At 38.4% G+C, this 24,553-nt stretch overlaps 1 protein-coding gene across 1 annotated transcript in view; it reads right to left on the bottom strand.

Annotated features, from left to right (window-relative positions):
- Positions 1 to 24,553, bottom strand: part of CNTNAP5 (contactin associated protein family member 5) — a 265,506-nt gene that overhangs the window by 45,947 nt on the left and 195,006 nt on the right. Inside the window, exon 14 of the mRNA XM_051623680.1 lies at positions 6,332 to 6,488. Coding sequence (XP_051479640.1) covers positions 6,332 to 6,488 — 157 coding nt within the window. The remainder of the gene's footprint in view (positions 1 to 6,331; positions 6,489 to 24,553) is intronic.

Raw genomic sequence — 24,553 nt, 5'->3', positions numbered from 1 at the left:
CAAGCTGGGCAGAGTTTCCTTCATGGAGCCAAATCTCAATAGTTTTGGAGAAATGGATCTCAACCTCTGCATGGCCCAGCAACCTGTGTGCAGAGTCTGAACTCGACTCACCCGTCTGGTCAGAGGTGAAAAGCTACATGCTGCACACAGGGATGGCAACAATGACCAGATCCAAAATGCCAGTAATCCCAAATTTACACTCACTGCTCTTTCAGGCGGGTATGACACGAAGTCTCAGGAAACAGGTATCACATTTTGATCAATACCACTGAGAGCCTCACATCCCAGGCAGGATCCCAGACTACCTATATGCTGCTTTTAACACCACCTTCCACAGAAGTACCTCTCATTATAGTTCCAGCTGTGGGAAGGGACACGGGACTTCAGCAAACAAATAATAATCAAGGTGAACACACTAGGTGTGCTCTGACACACAACCTCAGATGTTTGTTTGGCTAAGTGCTCTACTCTGATTAATGTTAAAAAAAATAGAGGGTGCATGTTGATCTTCTTCTATAAAGGCTGCATACATTTAATTTATTTTTCATTGTTTCTAATTGGATGCAACACAGTTAATTGTCTTATACCTCCAAGGGGAAAAGAAGAGGTACCCTTTACAACCCTAACATTTTTCCTTGCTTCAGTGGGTGCCTGACATGCTGATAATTACAGACAAAGTACAACAAGATGAAATTCCAAAGCACAAGACAGATTTATGCCTTCAATACAGACTTAGAAGGAAAAATGTAATGTATGAATCAAATGTATATGGTCTCCAAATCTCTTCACAAAGGTATCTCAGCAGCATACTCATATAGCTCTTTGTACCAGTCGTTGAAATTTAGTGTAAATGCTCTTAATAGATGATGAAACAATTGTCACAAAAGTTGAACTATTTGATCAGACATTTCAGTGGGTGAGAGAAAAAGAAGTAGGCAGAATGAATGAAAGGCAGAAAGATGCACAGAAAGAGGACATAAAATATGCAATGTACACATGAATAACTAAGTTGGAACATATGTTTTTTAAATAATTTTTAAAAAATAAGAAATATTTAGGAAGGTTTCCTGCAAAATTATTTTCATTCAAAAAATAGTGCAGTCTTTTGATTAGCTATGATCAGCATTAAAATAAAAATCAGTATCTTCCTACAGCTACCACTGAAGATATCTAAAAAAAAAATGAAATGGTGACATTTTAAAGATACCTGTTCCACATCTCCAAAAACTGCATTGCTTATTACATATTCTGTTATATTGCATGATGTTCTTTTATATCAAATTTTATGACTCCAAGTTCTTACTAGTTATATGCCAAAGTGACAGAGAATTTTAGTAGCATAGCTCAACTATGAGAAAGAAAAATATTCTAGATCTAATAAAAATCTTCACTTCTACATTAATGCCTTAAAAACTCAATCAAGTTTCTCTTGAAACTCAAGCAGCACATTTTATTGATTTTTCTCTCACACATGGGAAGAAAGACTTCTCTAAGAGTACATATTCTCATACAAGCAGACACTGAAATAAAACCTATCAGAAAAACATTCTGCCTTTCAGATAAAGTGTTAATGACAGGAACAACATAGCTATTGTTACAGTTTATGATTATGATTATTTTACGGTGGGAAATCAACTTTTCACAAAAAAGTCAACACCAAAGATATTTTAGCTAAGACAAGCAGAGAAGAGATCTGAAGACACTACAGAGGCCCTCATGGGAGCTAAAGTTTGAGCATCTTAAATTCCTGGTATTCTTTAAGTTGAATATATTTCAGTCTCTTACAAAGCACCATGATTCCTCTTTACATGGTGAACTGTGACAGCCTCTCAAATATAGTGCACTGTGGCTCAGAGAGGAGCAAGAGAGCTTTGTGTACCCATAAAAAATTTCCTGGAGGCACTGCTGTGGCACTAGAAACACAAATATTCCAGAGTTTGGACAGAACACCCAATAACACCCTTTAAATAAAATCACTGAAATATTTTTAGTTATGAGTATCAAAGATAGTTGAATGTCAAGTATTTATTCATGTCTGAAGATTAATGTCTGTATCTACTCAAAGGGCTTCCTGAGTAAGCTGAGGCACATTACACATCAAACAAATGCTCTATGTTTGCGGGGAGAAGGGTGAAGGAAAAAATGAAGAAAAAAAATTTTCAGCAATGTTAAAGGTGTTAGTGCAGCAACAGGGTACTTTAAGAAGCAGCACAGCTAGTCTCACCTGCTAATGATAAAAAAAACTATCTTGATGGTAACACTAGGAGAGTCTAGGAGAGTATTTTTCTTTTTTCTGACTCCTAATAAAAGCATGCTTAATAAAAATCTCACTCTATGGTATCCTAATAGTATGAGCCATCATAAATTGGTAATCCCTAGGTAGCTGTTTCCATATCTTTTGCTAACAGATGGTAGAGCGGTGGTGCCGTTAAATATAATTTCTTCTCATTTGATCCCCTCTTGGTATGTTTTCTTCTTAGACATTAATGAAAACTCTGGTGGGATCTGAGCCTTAGTAGCTCAGATATTCAGTACAGATTTTCATTAATACAATCCATTTGGGGAAAATAATACTATCACCATCAGATGTCAATGAACTGCTTGAGGAACGGGCCAGTGAAATAGGATTCTGTCAGAAAAAGCTTTGAGCCCTGTGTGGGACATAACATTAAAAATCTAAAGGAATACATTGTGATTGCTATCTTACTACCAGCTGCATCCAAAAATGCTTTACTGGGTAAAATAATGTAGAGTCCTGCTAAAGAAAATAATAACAGCAGAAGGGGACAAACATCATAGATGAAGGCAAGATGTAGTGGATATGTTTTCCTGAATTAGAGAAGAGGTACAGAGAAAGAGTTTGATAATGATAGTAATGAACTGATTGCTTAGACATCAAGGGCCTGCTAGAGTCAGGTCTCTGCAGGCAGCTTTTCCAGGTTGTTGACAAATGCAGCCATGAAGGCAGATATCCAAGACAGCTCTGTACAGGCCAGGTCACTGCTGGCAGAGTTTGAGTATGAGCTCACAGGCTCTGCAGAGTTGCCTGCACTGCTTCTGGGAGAATGGATTCAGTGTGGGATAATGGCTGAGCAGACAAAACCTGTCAAATCTGGGCTCGTCAGCGGCTGGGTTTCTCTGCGCTCCTCAGCCCTTCCAGTTTTAGCATCCTGGCTCTGGCACAGCTTTGTGCAAATATAGCTTCCTTTGCTGTCATGAGGCTTTGCTCCTTCTCAAACAAGGCTGGATACACTCAGTATATCTCCATGAGCCAAAGTGGGTCTGAAATATTAATATCCCCCCCTCCTTTTTTTCCCTCCTTTCCATGTCCTGTGGTTTCCTTGTTGCTTGCAGTACTCCAAAGACATGGTAAAAAGGTGAATGCATATTACTTTGGAAATGGGAAAACTCAAAGGCTTAACTCCACAGTGAAGAAGCCTGTTCTGGAAGACTTTCATTGCCAAGGCAAGACAACTTTCCTTGAGATGAAAGACAATCCGGTAGAGGAATTTAAGGATCCAAAGGATCTCTGGAATGGGCTGAAGATCATATAACCCTGTCTGCATTTTGGAAATGCTTTATTCTTTAGATCAGTTTAACACTTTTCCCAATAATACCTGCATCAAGAACACACCTTCTGTTTGAAATAAGGCACATCATTTGAAATATAATTGCTTTGAAAGTAAGTGCTCCATTCTCCAACAAACATCAAGAAGATGCTTCACTAACTCCAGGAGGACTAACTTGGTGTCAAGTCAAGTAAGAGATCAGAGACAGCAGCTGGCTAAAGGGGTCTGCTTACATATAATTTAAAAGTCAGCATGCCTACAAGTGCATCAAGTGCATCTTGTATTGTGCCAAACACCTGGCTCAGGACATTTTCAGGGTAATTTTTTCTTGTTTTCCTTCCCCCTCCCTGCTCTAATTAAGTAGTAGCTTTTTCTGCACCCCAAGACTCATTCTAGGGAAACCAGATCAAAGCAAAATCCTAAGTCTGTCTCCTCTTTGGAATGATGCTCCAGCTATTCTGCTGAGTTTCTTCCTTGGAGCTGCAGTGAGCAGCCTGATTTATCTAAAAGGAGGGAAAATGATTTTCTGGTTTTCCACTCTGCAGCACCCATTTTATTTCATGCTAAGGAAAATAAATGCATCTACTGCTGTCTTGCTCCTTCCAGTATAATGTATAGCAGGTTAAAGTCGCAGTTCAGATCTCAGCAGGCTTCAGATTCAAATGCTCATTATATATCAGGAGGTCAGTGTTCTAGCAGAGAAACACAAAAGTAATCTTCAAGAGGCATGAAATTTCTTGTGTTTAGAAACTCTTTGAAAAGGTCATGGTTTTTTTTTTACCTTTTAAAAAGGCAACTTGCAATTTAGAATACCACCAAAGTGCAAATTTCAAACGGATTAAAAATAGAACACTTGAACAACCAAACCAACAAACAGTAGGCAGTTTAGCTGAGGAAACCTGTATGCATATCCTGTTGTTATAATGAAATAGGAGAAGCAAGTAGCTCTGTGAGCTGCCAAGGTAATGAAGCATGGTTTCCAACATGTGTCTCCCATGAGGGTTTTCCAAAATCTAATAAAAGTGTAAGCTTTCTCAACTTCCTTCTTGTGACTTTAATTGGCTTTTCCCCCTCAGCCTGGCATAAATTTTCATAGAATGTGTAATTTCTAATACTTTTGAGATTTCTCCTTCTCTGCTGCCTGAAATGTATCTGCTTCTTCAAAATCACTGGGTGTGTGGGGGTTGAAATGGAGATAAACACCTACAGTATAACTCAGTTATTTCCTTAGGAGACCCAGCTGAAACATAAAACTGCATTTAGCTTTCACCTTGCATTGGTTTCTACAATCTACTGATGCACTGTCCTGCAATCTCAGAGTACAAGCCCCATGGTCTGCCAGCGTAATGCCCTGCTCTGCTCAAGCAGCAGCTCACTGAAAAGTGAAATGTGGATTATGAACACAGCCAAGCACCAGTAAAAACAGACGCTTTTGATACCCATGTGCAAACCTCACCAAAGTGCTTCTGAGAACTAAACATTAGAGAAAAGACAGATTAACATGCACAGCCAGGCCTTCCTATACAAATCAATACAAATCACATTCATAAACCAACATTTAAATAAAGATCTTCCTGAAGAAATCCCCTTACAGCTATGATTTCTGCAAGTGAATAGTGACTCCAGGGATATAAAAGGTCCAAGCCAATAATCACACTGTCTGAAAATCAAGCAACCAAAAAAGCTCAAGTACAGTGACAAGTTATTTCTTAATTATTTTTTTTTTTGTCTCAAGACCCCTTACAATTCTTGTCTACTCATTCTCTTCTAAGTGAAGGTTTCGCTGGGATGATTCGGACACCATTTCAAACACAGTAGCTGATTACAGCAGGACATTTCTTGTCTGCTTTCACTACTCGTAATTTCTGACCTTCTCAAGCTTAAAATACCTTTTTATTTGAGAAAGGGAAGCAGCTCCTTTGACTGAGTGGTCCAGAAGGCAGAGAGGGTGAAGAAGAACTTTCACATGTATTTTCACAGTATTTCAAATTCTACTTTCAGCAACACTAAGCTAGCATTTCTGTCTCCTCCAACACAAGTATGGAATTAACTGGAAAGTTCACCAACTACTTCTCAGCTGCTGCCGAGTTTCTGAAGGTGCAGACAATGGGAGAATGTTGTGAGGTGATCTTCACAAATTCATGCGGCACTAGGTCACAACAAAGGTCCAAACTCAAGCAAGGCTTTCAATTTTTTATGCTGCAAATCTCAAACTTCCTATGGGGAACGAACCCAAACCTACAGAAGCCAAAGGAAGTCTTTCCTTTGACTTTAAAAAGCTTAGTAATCAATATGAAAGAAAGTTAAGGAATATGCAAATATGATGATTCATAAGAAAAATACAAATAATTTCGATAGTACAGATTTATTGTTCTTTAGCTGGCTGTACTTGAATTTTGCTGTCTATGCCTGAATTTTTGCTCTGTATACCCATACACAAACCTTCATACAATGCTCCAGTCGAATCAATGGAAATTTTTAAACAAATAAAATGACTGGATTTGGCCTTCAAAAACAAAGATTTTTTGAAGACAACCCATCCCAGCCACCTGCTTTAGCCAGATACTTTGTCTTTGGTTCAAGTAAGAAATTTAAGGCAAAATCTGAAGTCCAAATTCTAGTTTGACTTTCATTCTCATTTGAGCATACTCAGTCCTCCAAAGCTTCCTGAGCTGTGAATCAGGAAAAGATTTAAGCCATCTTGCCCTACTTCCTATCCCAAGGTCTCACACAGACACTACTATACATGTTAAAATTATTACCATTCTTCTCTATCTGCGTCACAGTTGCAAAAATATCTCATATCCAGACAACTTTCTTCAAGTCCACATGCACACTGTTGAATGCCCGGAAGAGATCCTCCCCAGTAAAGATGCTTTTCATTGGCACGGCCAAGCCACCAAACAAATGGCATTTCATCTGGATGAAAGGGAAAAGGGGGGGGGTGGGGAAGAGAAAAGAGAAAAAGAATTGATAAGCAAATTGGATTCTCTTGAGAATGAAAAAGAGAATGGAGGTGGACATGTTACATAACACTGAAGGAAAAGATGTGAACTACAGACAAAGCAGCAAACCATAAACTTTGCCCAAGTTCCATTTTATGGAATGCACGTTGAGAACGCAACAGCTCTATGGTAATCCAGTTTGGTTTGAGGATCAGAAGTTTTCCCTATAGGGTTCACATGCCATTCAACTGCAAGAACCTTGGCATGTCTCAGCTGTGAACACTTCAGACATGTGAACCCAACACCACTGTCTGCACCAGCTGTGTCCAGTGTTTTTATGTGATGCTAGAGGGGAGATCTGATCACTGAAGGAGTTAGAAAACAATTATCCTGCCATGACTCACAGTGAACAATATCTTGAACCACCCAGTGCTGGCCGAAGACCTCTTGAAGTCTGCCCATTATGAAGGAGACTATAGCTATTAGACCAGGATTTTTTACCTTAAGACTCCTATATAAAGAGCAAAGATCTTCAGAAATAACACACAAATTGAGCTATTACTATGGGCTTAAAACAGTTCCCAAAACTAAGACCAAAGTTCGTATTTGTTTCTAAGGGAGCAGGACAAAGGATTTTATTGTGCTCGCCAAAGGTGAAATTTGCAAATGCAAAGCTCAATAAAGTATTAAAACATCCTAGATTAAGGATTCAGGTAGGAGATAAGTGGAGAAAAAGATTTCCCTACTCGGGAATTAATTTGTCTGTGCGGTTATTTTCTATTTACAGGAGCTTTAAGATCTATGTATTTATATAAACAAAGATATTTTTTTGTTTAAATTTCATAATCCGTTATTCATCAAGAATGAAACATTAATAGTCAGATACAGTAAGCAGATTCAGATGTAATAAAATCCATGGATTAACATTTTACTAAGACTGACTTTGTCTTCCAGCTCAGAGAACTTTTTCATTGACTTCTTAATCCTTAAATCAAGAAATATAATCAGTTTCACATACAGGTAGATGGCAAAATTTAGCAAAATTGACATATCAAGACTTTTTGATCAAAGGAGCCTGGAAAAGTAAACTGCACTGCTAATGTATAAAAATGTATCAATTCATTCTTCTGCTTTACTAACATTATTAGTAGGGAGTAGTCCTCATTATATAAAGCAAGAAAGGCTAAAATATGAAATGCAATCAAGGTTAACTGTAGAGTGTAGGGACTAATTAAAACGAGTTTTAGAATCACTTGGCAAAATTAATTCATATTTGTTTTCTTTCTATGCTTAGACTGCTGAACTGTAAATTCATGAAAAAGGGAAAATAAAAATAGGAAGAGTAACTCCATTCTCATGATACCAACAATTAAGACATGACGAGTTTGACCAATACCCAGTGGTACTCATTAGAAAAACACAATTCAAGAACATCTAAGGATTCATCTTACAAAAATATGCACACTCATTTTAGGTCTCATATTACTGTCGACACATTTATGTGGGGTTTTTTTTGTCTTTTCAGCTGATTTCCTTGCTGAAGTTGGTTGCTGCAGCCAGTGAAACAGGTCTACACGGTATTACTAGGAAATTACTTGGCAAAGCTTGGAATAGTAATGTTAATTGAATAAAAGGGTAATTTGTCTAGGAGTTGAAATAGATATTATACAGAAATGCTTAATCTAATTTTAAAAGTACCCATTCTGGAAAAAATATTTAGATAAAGATAAATCCTTCAGACCATCAGCAAATAATGGTATTCATTATTCAAATTCAACCTGTATCAGAGTCTCTTGGCAGGAATCATTATCTACTTACATATAACAGTGAAATAAGCCATAATTCACAGGAATTAAGAATGAGTAGTTTTCTGATGTCTTTTTTACATCTGTTGTTATTTGTTTTATCTAGCAATACCAAGCAAACACATACACATTCAGATTTATGATATAGACTGGGGAAGTGGTAAAAGTGACAGTTTGAGTCATTTACAACCAAATTAAATACAGTACAAAAAAAATTAGTGCATTCAACATTATAAGGAACAATCTTAGATTGCCCAGGGAACAAACTATTAAAAAAGTGTCTTTTCAAGAATTCTATTCATTAGGCAGAGTACTGCCTCCCTTTACTCAAGATGAGTAAAATTTTCTCCCTAACTAGTCCCTTAGAAATCAATTGTAATATTAAGGAAAATTATATCCTGATTCTTCAAAACTCTTTTTCCACTTGCTTAATTTTTAACACATGAGAAATCACAGAGCTATTCAGCAAAGCTCTTAAATCTAAGGTACTTAAGCAACATCCAAAGTGTTTAGGAATTGCTGAAACATATATTTTATGACTTATACCTGCAATGCTGAATTAGTGTAATATTTCACTAGCAATGCCAATCAATCTACCCCTGAGTTCTTTACAGAAAGTTTACACCACAATATCTTGGCAGAGCTGGAGGGTACCTTGTACTGAGTTTGGCCAACCGGTGTATTTAAGATTGTCTCTTCTAAGCCTGTAGCTTTGTTGCTACATCTTCATTTCTGTAATCCTAGTATTATATTTTTTTTCAATGTATTATCTATTATCTACCACCACAACATTCTTTTATTTCTTTTCTGTGGTGAAGCCACAAGCTAAATCAATGACATTCATCAAGGATTTAACATGGGCCAATAAGCTAATTGTTACATAGGTGAGTAGAATTTCACTTTAAAATTTGTAAGCTAAAAATCAATTTAATAAAAAGTGCTATTTATTCTTCCTTTGTGCTTACATGGTATCTATTAACACATTATTCTGTTAAAAAGGTAGTCAAGGGCCTAATGAAAGTATTATTGTCCATGCATTTTTTGTCTATTTAGAACTGAAAAAAAAATCCACTATAATAAATTTAATAAGATTGTCTTTGAACTACATAATACAGTTCTGAAGAATGTGTGAAAAAAATCCCAAAGCAAGCAAAACAAATAAGCCCCAAGTGTCTGAATTCACCAGTAAAAATAGTGAAAAATATTTATTGAATAAAAGAAATGAGCAGACAGCATTTTGCATCAAACCAAGTACTGCTGCTCCTTCACGCTGCCCACCACAGGCTGCAGAAAGCAAGGTTGGCACAGGTCTTCTGAAGGGAAGAATAAGGGGTCTCATCTTGAGTTGATCATCTTGATGTTTCCCTCGACTTGTCTCCACAGGCTGGTCCTCTGTAGTCTATTGGGCTATTCAACAGCTACTGCATGTATGCATTTGAATAGCCAAGGAAGACCTTAGAAACCCTGGCATATACAATGCTGAAATATGTGGGCAAGAACTCAGATTTTCTCCATCTAGCAAGGCACAGAGAGCAAGCTCCTTTCAGATGTCAGTTCTTCGGCAGAATTCCAGCACCTGCTCTATCAACACATTTAACTAAACTATTCATTGCTAGTTCTCTGTAGGAAATCTGTTTCTGCAGAAGCAAGGCTGGCACAGACTGCACCATTCACAAGCACAGAGGCTGAGGACTATCAAGAGAATAGCAGACACACGGAGGTTGTTTCCAATGATCCTTAGAAGGAGATGCAGATTGAGATCAAATTCACCTGCAATGCGTATCTGGCTCTTCTAATGACAAGAATAGCTGATCACGTATTCAGTGTCCCTCTACCAGCTTACAAGAATATGTCTGTCCCCTTAAATCTTCCTTGTACTGACAGTTCTATCATTTTCTGTATTAGAAGGCACTGACAGTGCTAGCAATACAACCTCTTTTTAAAGGTTTCAGGCTGGCTCATCTACTAAATGGCAGAGAATTTTTCCAAAATTATTTGTACAGGCACTCAGAAGCTGGAGGAGAGGGGAGAAACAGCATATTCCAACAGCATTTAGGACTAAATTGGTGTGGATATAAATCCCAAGCAACTTGTGTGGCCTCAGTTTATCTTAGATAGGCAGAAACTCTTAGCATTAGCTGTTATGCTTATACAGCATGGGTTAAAAAAAGCCATATATTTTTAACAGTATTATATTTAAAATACTTGTCAAGCTTTGCATGCATCATTTACCAGGTGGCTCTTGTCACAGCAACAAACAAACAAACAAAACCGAAATATAAGAAGATAAACCAGATCCCTTCTTAAACTCTTGTACTGTATGAATCTAAATTCTGACCCGGTAGTTACAAACCTCTAGCACAGGCAAAGCTTTTGGAGTGCCCAGATTAGTGAAACAGGTCAGTGAAAGTTCCTTTCCACCACTAAAGCAAGTCAATTTATTTATATCTGCCTGTTGAAACACTGAAACCATGTTGCATTGAAAAAAACATTCTCTTCTCTGTCTCCACATTGTTTTTTCTCCAAAATCAAATTCAGTTAAGCAGAACTGAATTTGTTAAATCTTGTATCTGTACAGCTTACTCATGGAAACATAGATTATTACACATTTATGCTGTTTTCTCTTAAAAGGTAAGATTCACATATCAAGAAATAGTGAAAACTGGGAAAATATTGATTGTAGAATTGCACAAAGCAATCAAGGCCAATTATTTACTACTGCAATCAAAAACTTAAAATATCCGTTTGTGCTAAGCTCTTCAACAACATAAAATTCTGCAAATGGCTCACCTAATACATTGAACATTGTGTGAAACAAGTAGTTAGCATATTTATATGTATATATGTATATATATACACACACAAATGCATATGAGGCAATTTCAATCTGAATAACTGAATCCAGAGGCCATTCCAGAGGACACACTATGATATCAGCTAATGCATTTTTAAAAGGCTCTTGAAAAAACTGAGAAAAGGGCAAGACAGTGAGAACAAGGGAAAACTGTGACTTGGTATTTTTGTAAGAGTTTACCAAGGTCTTGTTTTCCTGTGCTTGATTTTTTTTCCTCACAATGTTTCATCTAGCCTTTCTCATCAGAATTCTAAACACTGACTTGAAGTAAAATAAAATTATTCTCCGTCGGCCTTTTCAACAGGAAAAACCCCCACACTTTTGATACATTGAAGAAAAAAGTGTTAATAATAATTCTGGACAAAGTTATGGACAAATTGTAGAAATACTCCATATTTAGTGGATAACAAAATTAATACATTCTTAGAAGCTGTTTGTTCAGTGGCCTGTGGCATTAATGACTCAAAATCTGTATTGGTTTAAATGATAGCTCACACCTCTGGAAGAACACACTATACCCCCAGTGAGGGTCTCATGGCTCTGCCCCAGCCAGAAGGAAGCAACACCCACCTCACCTCCTCACCTCACCAGGGTTGCAGGCCCTCTGCACTTTACAAATAAAATTGTTTTCTTCTCAAGATCAGGTTATCTCGGAAAAAATGAATATATGTAGAATGAAACAGGGAAAAAAATCAGAATGCCCAGTGACATGGTGACATTATTCACCGAGTGAGCCACCAAGCTGTCCAGTTGTTTCTTTTACAATACTACTCTGCTCTCATGTGGGCACACACCTGTTATATGCCTGGTTCTTCTCTTTTCAGTAACGCCATAATGACCATCTAACCCTTACCTCCTGTGCAATTCAGTTTTATTGTGCTTCTCTTTCTCAAAACTGTAACTCACATCCTACTGCCCTAATTTTCAGAGATGACAAACATGACTGTGCTGAAAATCATGGATGCAGCAAGACAGATGCCACTCTGTGCTAAGCAGCAATGGTGCCAGCCAGTGTTACTAAGATTCATACTGATTCTGATTTAAATTTCTGGTCAGATCTTGTAATCCTTATTCAGAGCAGCAATCTGAAAGTGAAGTAGTCCTGTTAATACCAATGGACCTACTCCCTGGGCAAATGTTACTTACCCACAAAGTCTGTCCCTCATTTTATTTTGTTAAGTGTGGTTAGGAAAAGGGGAAAGAAAGGTAATACTTTACTGACATTTTATTTCTTGTTCTTCAGCTTTGCTGCCAAGGTGTACTGCTTTCATACAGGGGACATGGTTGAAGTAATTACTAAAAAAGGGGGAAAAAAACCCAAACCACCAACATGCAGCAGCATTTGGCGGCATCTCTTCCTCTTAAGCAGAGAAACTGTAGAGAAACTGCATCTCTCTCTGGAGCAGCTGTTACCGCAGTGTGCTCTGTTCTTCCTGGAGTTGTTAAGATATTCTCACAGATGAGCATGGGCAGGAAGAAGGTAAATAAACATGGACCTTTGCTTTTTCTAGATTTAACAGGAGGCTAATGAGCAGAGCTGCTGAGCTGCAATGACAGAGTTGTGCCATGGCACACCTACAGTGCTTCCATAAAAGCAAAATCATCATCAACCCTTTGAGAGACAGATTTGAGGATGGGCATAAGGATTTCAAACCCAAACACTTTTACACACTGAGGAAGATTGAATTTATAGCCAAACTAAAATTTTATGCCTCATCAATGTTTCTGCTGAAGGCCAAAGAAGGCTACAAATATTAAGAATACTTGCATTCTTCTCTGCCAGCTCAGACTGGGTTGTTTACTCAATAAATTTCTGGCCAAGTGACAAGTTTCCTGAACGATGCAAATGGGACTCCAGCCAGCAACAGAAACTATGGGAACAGCTGAAGGCATGCAGGTTAGGAAGAAAAAGCAACAACAGCAAATACCAAAAATGCATAGAAGATTACAGCTTTTAGAGACAAATGACAAAACAGATAATATATCAGCTTTGAATCTTCTAGAGTTTTGCCAAAGATGGACTGGATATCCTAAAATAATTATCTTATTTCCTTTATCTCCTGCATTCCAGCTCAGCTTCACTTCAAAGCTGTCCCTCTTGCTTTCAACTCCTTTTCTTCTTCCTTGTTCCCCTTTTCCTTTCCCATTCTCTCTCTTTAGCCTAATTTCTCCAGGTAAATTCAGATAGCAAGTCCTGCATCACCTTAACAGATAGCCCTATGACATTGATGCATGTCCTGCCACATTCTTAATCTGTGCTGGGACCAGAGACCTACCTGTGGCCTGGATTCAGTTTTAAATGAACAATAACCATGGATAAGCCACAGTGGCCTCCAGCATAATCCTGCCTGGGCCAGAGGAGCAGGTCTTGCTCAGCAAATGTCTGCACATTTTTCCTATATCATAGGTATAGCCAGTAAGAATAGCAGCAATAAGATGATGCCATCACATGTTGTCCTCACACTGCTTATAGAGCTCCTGTGTGTTCATTCTCATCCTCTTTCACCAGTGCCATCTCACCCATTTCCACTGGAAGAACATCTCCTGTAGTGGCTCAATACAGTGCCCAGGATAATGGTCTTTTATTCTTAATCAGTTCTTCTACCAAAGTATAAAAATATTTTGTGAAAGTAAATAGTAGCAAGTGCCGAATTAATGGGATTAATAAACACGATAAACCAGATCATGTAATTCCAGTTCTTGTTAAAAATGCCATGGGGTACTTAAGTGCCATATGTTATCAAGACTTGACGTTCTCTGCATCTGCAGCAGACCAGTGCTCCTCAGTGGCTCTGTAGGGCCTGACAAGGACATCAGGAGTGACATTCACAGCCACCCAATATGCAGTGAGTAACACAGCGTATTCACTCCATGCCCTACTAAAGTCTCACCTGCTTTACCTTATAAGCTAACTGGTTGAGGTGGCCTGGTTTTAGATCAGCATATACCACATGGACTGGAAGACACCATGGAAGAGATGAGCAATTTTGTACATTTAGACAGATCATATTCTCTTCCTCAGAGCTTTATTTCTAAATTTGTTGACAATGGATGTTAAAGGGCTACAGGGTAAGGAGAAACTACTGAACTAATACACCTTGTAAGCTACTGTAAGGTGAGAGTAGTTGTTTATCACAGCAGTTTTTGTTCTTGAATGCTATTTATGTTTTCATAGAGGAAAGCAATTTCAGAGCCTAGCAATAAAATTGGAGTGGACAGAGGGGAATCCTTGAAGCATCAAAGACAATGAATGGTGCATCAAACCTTAAACCGATCATTTCACCACATGAAAAATTAGTTTTCAACTATATTCATGAAAATGTTGAAGTGAGATAAGAGCTTTTACAGAACTGTAAAAACTACATTATGAGCAACTGTCCCAGGAAGGACTGCCAGGATGGAACACTTAACTGCTCATTCATTCACTATTATTTTCCAGGGATCAAAAAGGGACTAATGCATCAAGTCATACAAATGCATTTGTGTCCAGCAAAATCAGGGTGGTCATGCTGATTTGCAGGCACTGAGTATTATGCTCTTCACAGGAGGACAGAATGGTTGAGGCTGGAGGGGAGCTCAGGAGACTGTCTAGTCCAGCCCCCAACTTCAGGCTGTTCTGAAACAGATTAGGGTTGTAAGAATTCCTTAGACAAACTCAGTGGCTGTCACTGATACATAACAGCACCATCTGCACGTATGCAGTGACTGAAATAAAGGCGTGAAGGATCTATTTTTAAATAGGATAAAAAAGGAAAATTAATTATATATTTGATCCATTTACTCTTGCAAGAACCATTAAGCTCTTGGGATAGGGCATGGGTAATGAGGAACAGAGAGCCCCTATCTGCAGCACTTTGCACCTCATGCACTCAATGTGGTGCAACGGTGGAGCTGTACAGCAAAGCCCCAGCTCTGCACAGCTCCCAGGCTCAGGTACTCCTACCAGCCTGAGCCCTGCATCAAGAAAAGACACAAAAACCTGGGTCTACAGCCTGGCCAAATGGAAGTCTGGAGGCCAGGGCACAACTCAGAGCAGATTGCTCAAGTTTATGGACACAGGTCAACCGGAGTAACATCGAGTGGAATTAATGCAAGGTTTAATAGAATTCTTGCAGGAACTTGTGGAAGGTTTGTTGGATCATGCCCACAGCAAAATGCAATTTGGTAGACTAGGAAAAAAAAAATAGATGAAATGGGGACATTTGAGACATTTAATAGGAGACTGGATAAGTTACAGAAGAACATGCTGTGGAAGGCAATCTTTGCTGGGTCCCTTGGGAGAAACTACATACACTAATAACAGTTCTTCTCCCCCTCCTTTTATTTTGAAAAGTGCCTAACTAAAAATGGAATTATCTTACTCAACAAAACTCTTTCCTGTATATGTATTTTTAACTACCAGCATTAATAATGAGAAAAGTATCCTTATTATTACTTTTTTCCCCTCCTGTTCACATTACACCAATATAGTCACTAGTGACTGAAATGGACTGTCTTCTGATTCCACAGCTCACCACAAAAGACAGATTAATTTTCTTCCCATTGTATTTGCAATGACAGCTTCAAGGAATAATACAAACTAGATATGGGTAGAGAGAATCTTTATGAGCAATATTGATTCACAAAGCAATGAGAACACACCTTGACTTTCAGCTCCCAGGTTAATACAGCATGGCTGACAGTTGCAGAATAACATCTATTTACATGGAGTAAACCTGATCAGAAAGTCATTGGGACAATGTCATTTACACAGAGTGCCTTTTTGAAGGGCAACCACTAATTTGTTCCTGCAAGTTAGCCTGGAGAAGAGAAGGCTACAAGGAGACCTTATAGCAGCCTTCCAGTACCTGAAGAGGCTACAGGAAAGCTGGCGAGGGGCTTTTCAGCAGAGAGGGTAGTGATGGGACAAGGGTTAAAGTTTTTTAAACTGAAAAAGGGGAGATTCAGGTTAGACATCAGGATAAAATTATTCACCATGAACCTCCCTGGAGGTGTTTAAAGTCAGGTTGGATGTGGCTTTGTGCAACCTGGTCTAGTGGGAGATGTCCCTGCTCATAACAGGGAGGTTGGCACCTGATGATCTTTAAGGTCCCTTCCAACCTTGACCATTCTATGATTCTATCATTCTATGAAGTAGCTGATAATAACTACTGAATTTCATGGCTTAAATTGATTTTAGAGAAATAAGAAAATATCATCAGTAAACATGCTGAATTTCTAAACTGGAATCAAAAAAGTTTTAATACAAAATAAATTAAAAGAAGTAATAATATATTACTAATCATTTTGACACTGCAATCCCTAATTAAATACATTAGGGGATTTTCTTCAGACTGATGATAGCACTCAGATATTGTTGGGATGGTGCTTCTGTTTTGGCAAGAATCCTTCAAAAAATAAGATGTAAAATTAATTGGGCAAATGAGCATCTTTCGTAAGAGGAATCCAGTATCATTCCCCATGCAGCTTTATATAAAAAGCCAGAGTTTGTGTTTGATTTTTTGGTATATTTGGGTTTGTTAGTTTGCTTTTTGGTTTTGTTTTTTCTTTCACTGTTGTTTTTGGGTTTTTTTTTTAAAGGAAAAAACCAGTCAACTTCTGCTAAACAGCTGAAAATGTCCCTGTGCAGAGTACACAATATATTTGCTGCACTCAAAAGACAAGTATTGTAAACAACCAAAAAAGGAAACCAATACCCAGAAAAGAGTTTAGAGAATAATCCAGACAAATGTCTGAGTCTTATTCTAATTATGAGCCAACAAGGTAGCTTGGACAAATCATGTTTAGTTTCCTTAAAGTCCATGCTCTTAGCCTTTCCTCCTGGTCTCTGCTGTCACATTCCTACTGTACCGAAATCTCACAGGGTCAGTGAAACTGGATTCTTTTTTTTTTTTCTCCCATAGCATATCAGTCAGCAATTCAGTTGTACTTACAAAGATCACAGAAGCACCCATCTGGATGTCCACCACAGCACTGGAGAAAGTCCAGTTTTAAGCATTTTACCAAAAAAACACATCAAACTGCATCCCTGTATCTCTGAGAGGCTGCAAGCATTACTCCAACTCATTAAACTTCTTTATAGTCCAATGTGTTACAACACATTACAGAGCAATGGTAAATAAATAACTGCTGATTTGATGCTGTTTTCAACTGCTGAGCAATTCTGCTTTCCTCAATGTTACAATTAATGTCAGCAGTTAATGTCTTAAGTGGTGGAATTGGAAACTTGACTACAATAAACAAATGCAGTCAAGTTTCAACTTAAGGATATACCCAAACTGCAGCATAGCATTGGTTCAGCTGTCCCTGTCTCAGGCTGCAATTACAGTTCTGCTGGTCAGAGCAGCAGAGGTGTCATTTGTCATCTTAAGGAAGGCTGGAGTGCTGTGAAATTGGGCACTTTGGAAAAATGCAGCTGTAGCAGAACATATGTATAGGCAAGACCATGAAATGAACTGGCTCCAAGCCAGCATGTAAGGAGAAAAACACAAGAATATAAATGGAAAAAAAAACATAGAATACTGGACTCAGAAGATGCTCCTATTGATACACCCTGACCATCTTCAAAGGTCAGGATGACAACAATCTGTCTTTGTGGAACAGCTTCATCAATTTGTAGCTCTTTTTTCTTCACCCTGTTAGCAATGAGTTCACATCTTTCAAATAGATCTTCTGCTTACTTTCTGCTATTTAATTGGTCTCAGATTCCTCTGTAGCTCTTTATACAGCTGTTGCAAACAGAAGGACATATGTATGGTTGTGTATATACATTCATGTACAAACTGTACTGGATAGAATATTAACCGCTCAACTATGCTCCGTAGCTCTACTGTCACTAACAGAGATCATTATTCAGCTCAAGAGACAGTTTTTTGCTCCTGGAGCAGAAGGAAGAACTCAGCTGTAGCTTTCCCACTGCAGTGAATACTGGAATGGGCAGGGGCTGCAGAAGAACAACGACCATGAAACCACTAGAAGCCACCAGTCTTTCTTTTTCCAAATGCTGAGCAGAACCATGTGGAGACACAGACTCTTTCCCCAGCCACACATGTTCACACACCACAGAGTAGGACTGGGCATTTTTGCAGCTCTGGGAAATGTATCAGCATAATGCCACTAGGGGGTTATCAAGGAGGCAGACACAAAGCTTAATTGTTTTCAGAGGCAGCACTCCCCACATTCTGGGTGACATCAGGGCATCTTATCCCAATCCTACAGAAGATGTCCTGACCTTGTTCATTGATCTCTTGAAAGTACTGGAATACAGCTCTTGACTCTTGTAATATCTCTAGCTGCCAAATCACTTGTGAGGATCATACAGTCTGCAATGAGCATATCAAATACTTTTTCTCATTCTTTCCTCCCACGGAACATTCAGTCAACAAGATTGCAGTCCTTATTTTCAGAGTAATTCATCTTGTGTTCATTTCATCTAATTTTTAGTACTTAAGTGAGATCACTACACCTATGTGCCTTTTGTATTTAATGGTGAAAGAAAGAACCACCATTGGAACCATTCAGTCAACCTACAAGCTTCATGAAATAGAACTTAAGACCTTTAAACACAATGCAGCTGTTAACCATAGGACTATCATCACAGCTAATGGAAGATACACCTTTCTTGTGGGCTGCATCAAGGCTGTGAATCAAAATCCCACCAGATCATCACATACATCACCATCTTTCCTTCCAACAGGGAGGCTCCTTAATTGTATGTACCTTCCTTAACACAAGTATAACCTACTACAAATCCTGTCTGCTGCTGTTTTGGAGAGATGTAGGTATCTTGCTCATGTAGAGTTGTTTGGGCAGAAACAACAAAACAGAGGCAGATAAGTCTCTCTCAGACTGACATAGGATTTTGGCAAGTTATACATTAATATTTGTCATTTAGAGTTCTCCAACAGCTCTGAAAAAGCAATGGGGCTTGGTCACTTCCATTTGACTGTCTACATCATTCACCTGCTTTCTTTTCAAGACACAGAGCCCCAGGAGGCCAGGGCTCAGAGGAAACAAAGTCTGGACAAGACCAGACCCAAGACTTGTGTTTTAGAGCCCAGTCTCAGATTGGACAAAATGGGAATGGCCGAGGGGCAAGCTTGTTTTAAAAATAACCAAGTGCCCCTCCTTCCTGCCTCTTAGCCTATACATATGCCTGCATGCACACATACAGCTCCATAACTGAGCTTTCCCACTCAGCTTTACAATACAAAATTAATAAATAAAAGTTACACATTTATGGCTGTATTATACTTAGAAGGATTATACTTTCTCCTCTCATCTGAAGAGCAGAACAAATGCAAAGGCAAACATAACTCTGATGTATGCTTCATTACAGAACAGACTGCAGAAATAATCAGCAATATGCAGCCTCTTGTAAAGAAAAGTGACAACTTTCTCCCCCTCCCCTCATCACAGTATTACTGTTTTTTTCTTCTCTCACCCTCAGACAAATGACATTTAGTAATTTTGACACTGTGCTGAGTATATTCTTCTAGTCATATGCAACTGGTCAAGATATAGAGTGGTGTTCCTCAGAGAATCAGGTAAGATGTGGCTTATCAGACTGTAAATTCAGAGATATAGAAAACTCAAGAAAGAAGCCACGCCCTGATACAGGAAGACATGTATTTGCCTGAATTTGGCTTTTTTCTCCTTCACATCGTGAGTAAAGATTTTAACTGTACAGCTTTAGTTTTAAATAAAATATATAAATTACTCCTAAACAGCTGGCCTACTTAACACTACTATGTAAACATCTGTTCACATTCATGCATGCAAATAAGTACATCAGCTAGCAAGTCTCTTAGGCTCAGATTAGTCTTTATCAAGTCCTCCCAGAAACCACTGGGGTGGAGGCCAACAACTGTGTAAATGGGAAGGGAAAGGGAATTCTTAAGCTTTTTTTGGAAAATTGATCCTTGGAGAAAAGATGGATGATGAAGAATACGAAATAAACTCCTGTGCTTTCTGTTTTTCAGTATGTTTGCTTAACAGAAGTTATCTTGCCTGTCTCTTTGTGGTGGTTTCCTAACTCATCACGTATTTTAGCAGCTCGTTATATGAATGGATGTTCTGTCAAATTTTTATGCCCCTTTATTCAAACCATCTCTTAGAAGTGCCAGGGATCCCAAGCCTGCTCCTGCTGAACGAAATGGGATTCTTGACATTGACATGAATGGAAACAGGATTAGGCTGGCTGTACGTCTCATTAGATACACGATTGTATAGCACCCTCTGAAATTCTGCTGAACTCTCCCTTTCAAGAAAATAAAGCAGGTAAACTCAAAGGCCATGAAATGTCGCTATTACATTTTGACACTTAAACTGAGGTATCTGATGAATTAGCCCTCTTCGTGCCAGGCATCTAAGAAAACTGCAGCCCCCAAGGGATTTCCCCTGGCTGTTACCACTTCTTGCAAAGTCAAAGCGAGAAAGCTAAGGTTATTGTTTTGCCTGTGGAATAAAAATATGCTGAAAGAGCAAGTTATTCCCCAGACTTACAGGTTTATTGCATTTCTAATTCACACCTAAGGTCACCATATGTCAAGTGAGTATGCATTGTGCTATCATGGCTACTGTCATCATTTTAGCTCTAATGCTAAACAGTCCTAGACTGGAACAATTCAGTCTTAGAACCAGTGCTATTTAGTGCCTATAGCAGAAGATTGGTCTCCTAATTAAAGATGGAAAATTAAATGTTCTAGTTCCATATTTGGGTTTGTCAGACTCTCCAAAGTCATACAGGCTAGTCAATTGCTCTGGACCTTCCTTTTCAAGACAGAAAGTGAAAGAACTAGAAGCCCTGAATAAACAAAAGAAACAAAGCTAGTAGAGCAACAACCGTGTCTTCTCTATTGAGAAAGGTTAATAAATGAATCAATCTTTGATTAAATTTCACTCAGCATTGAAAACCACAAGATGAGGATTGAAATCAGTTTCTTGTGGCCTGATACATTAATGCCACAATGACAATGCTTCCCTCTGCATAAAGCATTGATGTGAATTTGACCACACAATTGTCATTTCTTGTCATTTAAGTAATCTTACTGTTAAGCAGCCATAATTGTCCTTTGGGTGTTGTCTTAAAGATACCAAAAAAGAAACTGAATGCTTTCACCATACTATAGCAGGGACACTTCTTCAAAGCTAATTCTGTATCTGTGAATTATTCATAATATACTTCAAACAGGCTCTTCTGGATAAGGTAATTGACCTTGTCTGCATGAAGCACCTACTACCTTGCCTTGGGATAATTAAAGCTATGATGTGGTCCATTATTTAAAAGTAATGTCTTTTCATTAGGTTAGGCAATATATTATCACTCAACTAGTCACCTAATTCTGCATTTAGCACGTTCAAGTTTTGACTGTTTTGTCATGGGTTACACTCATGATAGCAATATCGCACATTAAGTAGCAAGGTATAACAATAAGACAGCATCTTCTTGATAAATGGAAGCAGGACTTTGAGGTCTAACATTTCAAGATTTATTTCTGTATTTGCAACCTCAGCTGGCCCTGCTTTTCCACCCCCCTCGCTTGGGTGGGAGAGGAAGGGATGAAAGCAATAGAGTGTGTATCTATGGCAAAAAGTAGTGTCAGGGCAAAACTCAGGTACAACTAATATGCCAGGTGGCAGTAGCTATGCAAATTCACATACTGTTCATTGGAAACACATATGTGCTGTTGAAAAGTAAGCTAAAACACATATTGAATTCCATGATCTAAACTAGCTGAAGTACTTCTACAGAGTTTTCTTTTGCTGTGTAGAGAAACCCTCGGTTGGCCTGCCATCCAGGAATGCAATTAGCAATGCTGGCTGTTGCCTAGGCTAGCTCTGAACCATTTCAGCCTTCCCTTTAACAGATTACTAGGACTCAAATCCCCACTACCTATTCCCTCAAAAGGTAAAGATGTTGCTCAGTGAAGGCAACAGTAACTGATTTTTTTTTTTATTTTTTTTTTTTGGCATATGTATGGAGTGAAAACTTCTGAGAAAGAAAGCTAAACAGGTGAGCACCCAAGTTTCTTCCTGTGCTCCAACTACTTTGAACCACTCTAGCAGAATAAAGCAGCTCTGAATCTATTTTAGTCAGTCACTGACAAAATCCTCCCGCATGGGTAAACTCTTGAGTGGCACAGTGATCTGAGGAAGCTTCTGCATCAGTCCCTTTCCTGGCTCTGAAAAACAGCCAGAGATGCTATTCCAATTTATACTGCATGACTCCAGTAACCAGGCTTAAAGATGCTTCTCCACCCTCCTCTACTTCAGTTGTGCAGGTTATACCTGTCTATTCTATTATAGGAACACAGGATTGGCTTTTTCTATCGGTCAGTGCTGAAACATTTAGACTCTGCAAATACTGCATTAAAAAGCTATGGATTAACTTGTTGGCTTCTCTACATCCCCGACTTTTTAGAATGTTTCTGTGTTTTGTAGTTCTTTTTACACTAAAGAGGAATTTATTAAAGATGTAATAACTAAGGAGTTAATCCACCAGCTTCCTTGCCTAAATCAGCATAAATACACTGAATCCAATGGATCTGAACCTGCATGTCTTTGACTTGTGTATTTTTTTAGTTGAATCATTCGGTACTGTAGCTTCTCTCAAGCTGTCCATTAATACAATGTTATGTCTGTGTTAGCTATTTAAAGATTTTTGTAATGTTATACAAACACAGCTCAGCCTATCAGTTGTTTATCTTGATTAGATATTGTTTGAGTGCTCACTTAAAATTATGAAGCATTGTTTTAGAGCAGAAATAAAGATTAGGGCATCAAAAAGACTTCAAGGTGTTAAGAGTGAACATTTACTCTGAAAACCTTTAGCTGAATTCCTATTTGCATGAATATTCAAGAACAATCTGTTCCTGCCTCAGGAACATTTCTGCAAACACAAAAATCTCAGTATTGTGGTCCAGAATAATATCAAAAAAGAACTACGAAAACTATCAAAGTGAAATTGAAACAAAATTCCAGTAAGATAGGAAAGAAATGGAGCCATTTATCATTTTCCATTAGGCAAAACAAACTAGCCAAGGAAAGTATTGATCTAAGTAAGATTATCTGAAACTAGCCTGTCTGCTAAATCATATTTCATAATGGTCGACTGCCTTCCATTGTGTAACCACAGTTGTGTATTACACTTTGATAGCTCCTGTCAGTATGATTGTTTACCCATTAGTTTCTGCTTTTGTGACACAACCCAGCAACTACAAAATTACAGTGGTTCTAATGGTCTGTTTCACTTTGTTCATTTACCTATTAATTTTGGCAATGGCATATTTCATGGAACATAAATTTCATCCTCTGAAAACACGACAACCTGTAGTACAATATGGTCAGACAGATTCAGGAGCTTTGTACAGAAGTAAAATGAATTGCCCAGGGTGGCATTTTGGAAAGAACATACCTCCCTCTGGAGGCATCGGTTGTATCTAAGGTGATTACTTCAGCAGTAATAGGATGTAATTATTCACTCAATAAAATTCTGCCTCTATTAAGTAGGTGCTTCTAATGTTCTGCAGATTGACTGGTGGACCTAGCATGTCTCACAGAGGCAGTAAATGCAACACAATCTTTGTCTGAATCCAGAACATAAATGTGCACTGGGACGGAAGTGACCTAGAAAGCTTGCACTGCTTTTAACCAAGAGACTCTGGGAAATAGGACACCCAAACAGAACCTGAAAAATGCTCATTGCCAGGAGGACCTTCCCCAGTTAATTGGTAGATATTAAAATAGCAAAACAAATGGACCAAACTGGCTTTTCATAGCAAGAGAAAGCCAAAGGGAGCTGAAACAAAGTCTACTTCAGGAGATGACTTGTCCTAGAATCCCACTCTCTGCTTTTATGTTAGTATTCAGTCATTAAGATCTGTCTCCGAGTAACAGCCTATAAACTTCAGCCAACACCAAAATAGTTTCATCTGGATAAAATCTGAGAGCTTGAAATCACAGCTACAGTGGGAGGTGAACAAATGCTAATGCATAGAAAGCCTTTAGCTCAGTGGGGAAAAGAGTAACCAACACCAACTTGTCTTGCACCACTCCTGACTACTGACCACTCCATCCATCTATCCCAATAATTACAGTCAACTTTGACTCTTCTTCCTAACCTACCTACTATACTTTCCCCCAAAGAGAGCACTCTTATCAATATCAATAGATAATATAATGGACTGTAGTGACCATTCAAATCAGCAGATAAAGAAAAAGTTAAATTGAGTACTTAAATACATTGTGTAATTGATACTACTTTTTCTTCAGAACCACTTTTCAGAACTCTGCTCATTTTTCAAAACATCCCGTTATAGGCTTGGACTCAACCAGTAAAACAAACCCATAAGACCTGAATCAGGATCAGAAAAACAAAAC

Source organism: Apus apus, chromosome 6 (genome assembly GCF_020740795.1).
Source record: "Apus apus isolate bApuApu2 chromosome 6, bApuApu2.pri.cur, whole genome shotgun sequence".
In the NCBI taxonomy this organism is placed as follows: Eukaryota; Metazoa; Chordata; class Aves; order Apodiformes; family Apodidae; genus Apus; species Apus apus.
Note: the sequence above shows the minus strand (reverse complement) of the source record. Positions and strands in the feature narration are given on the sequence as shown.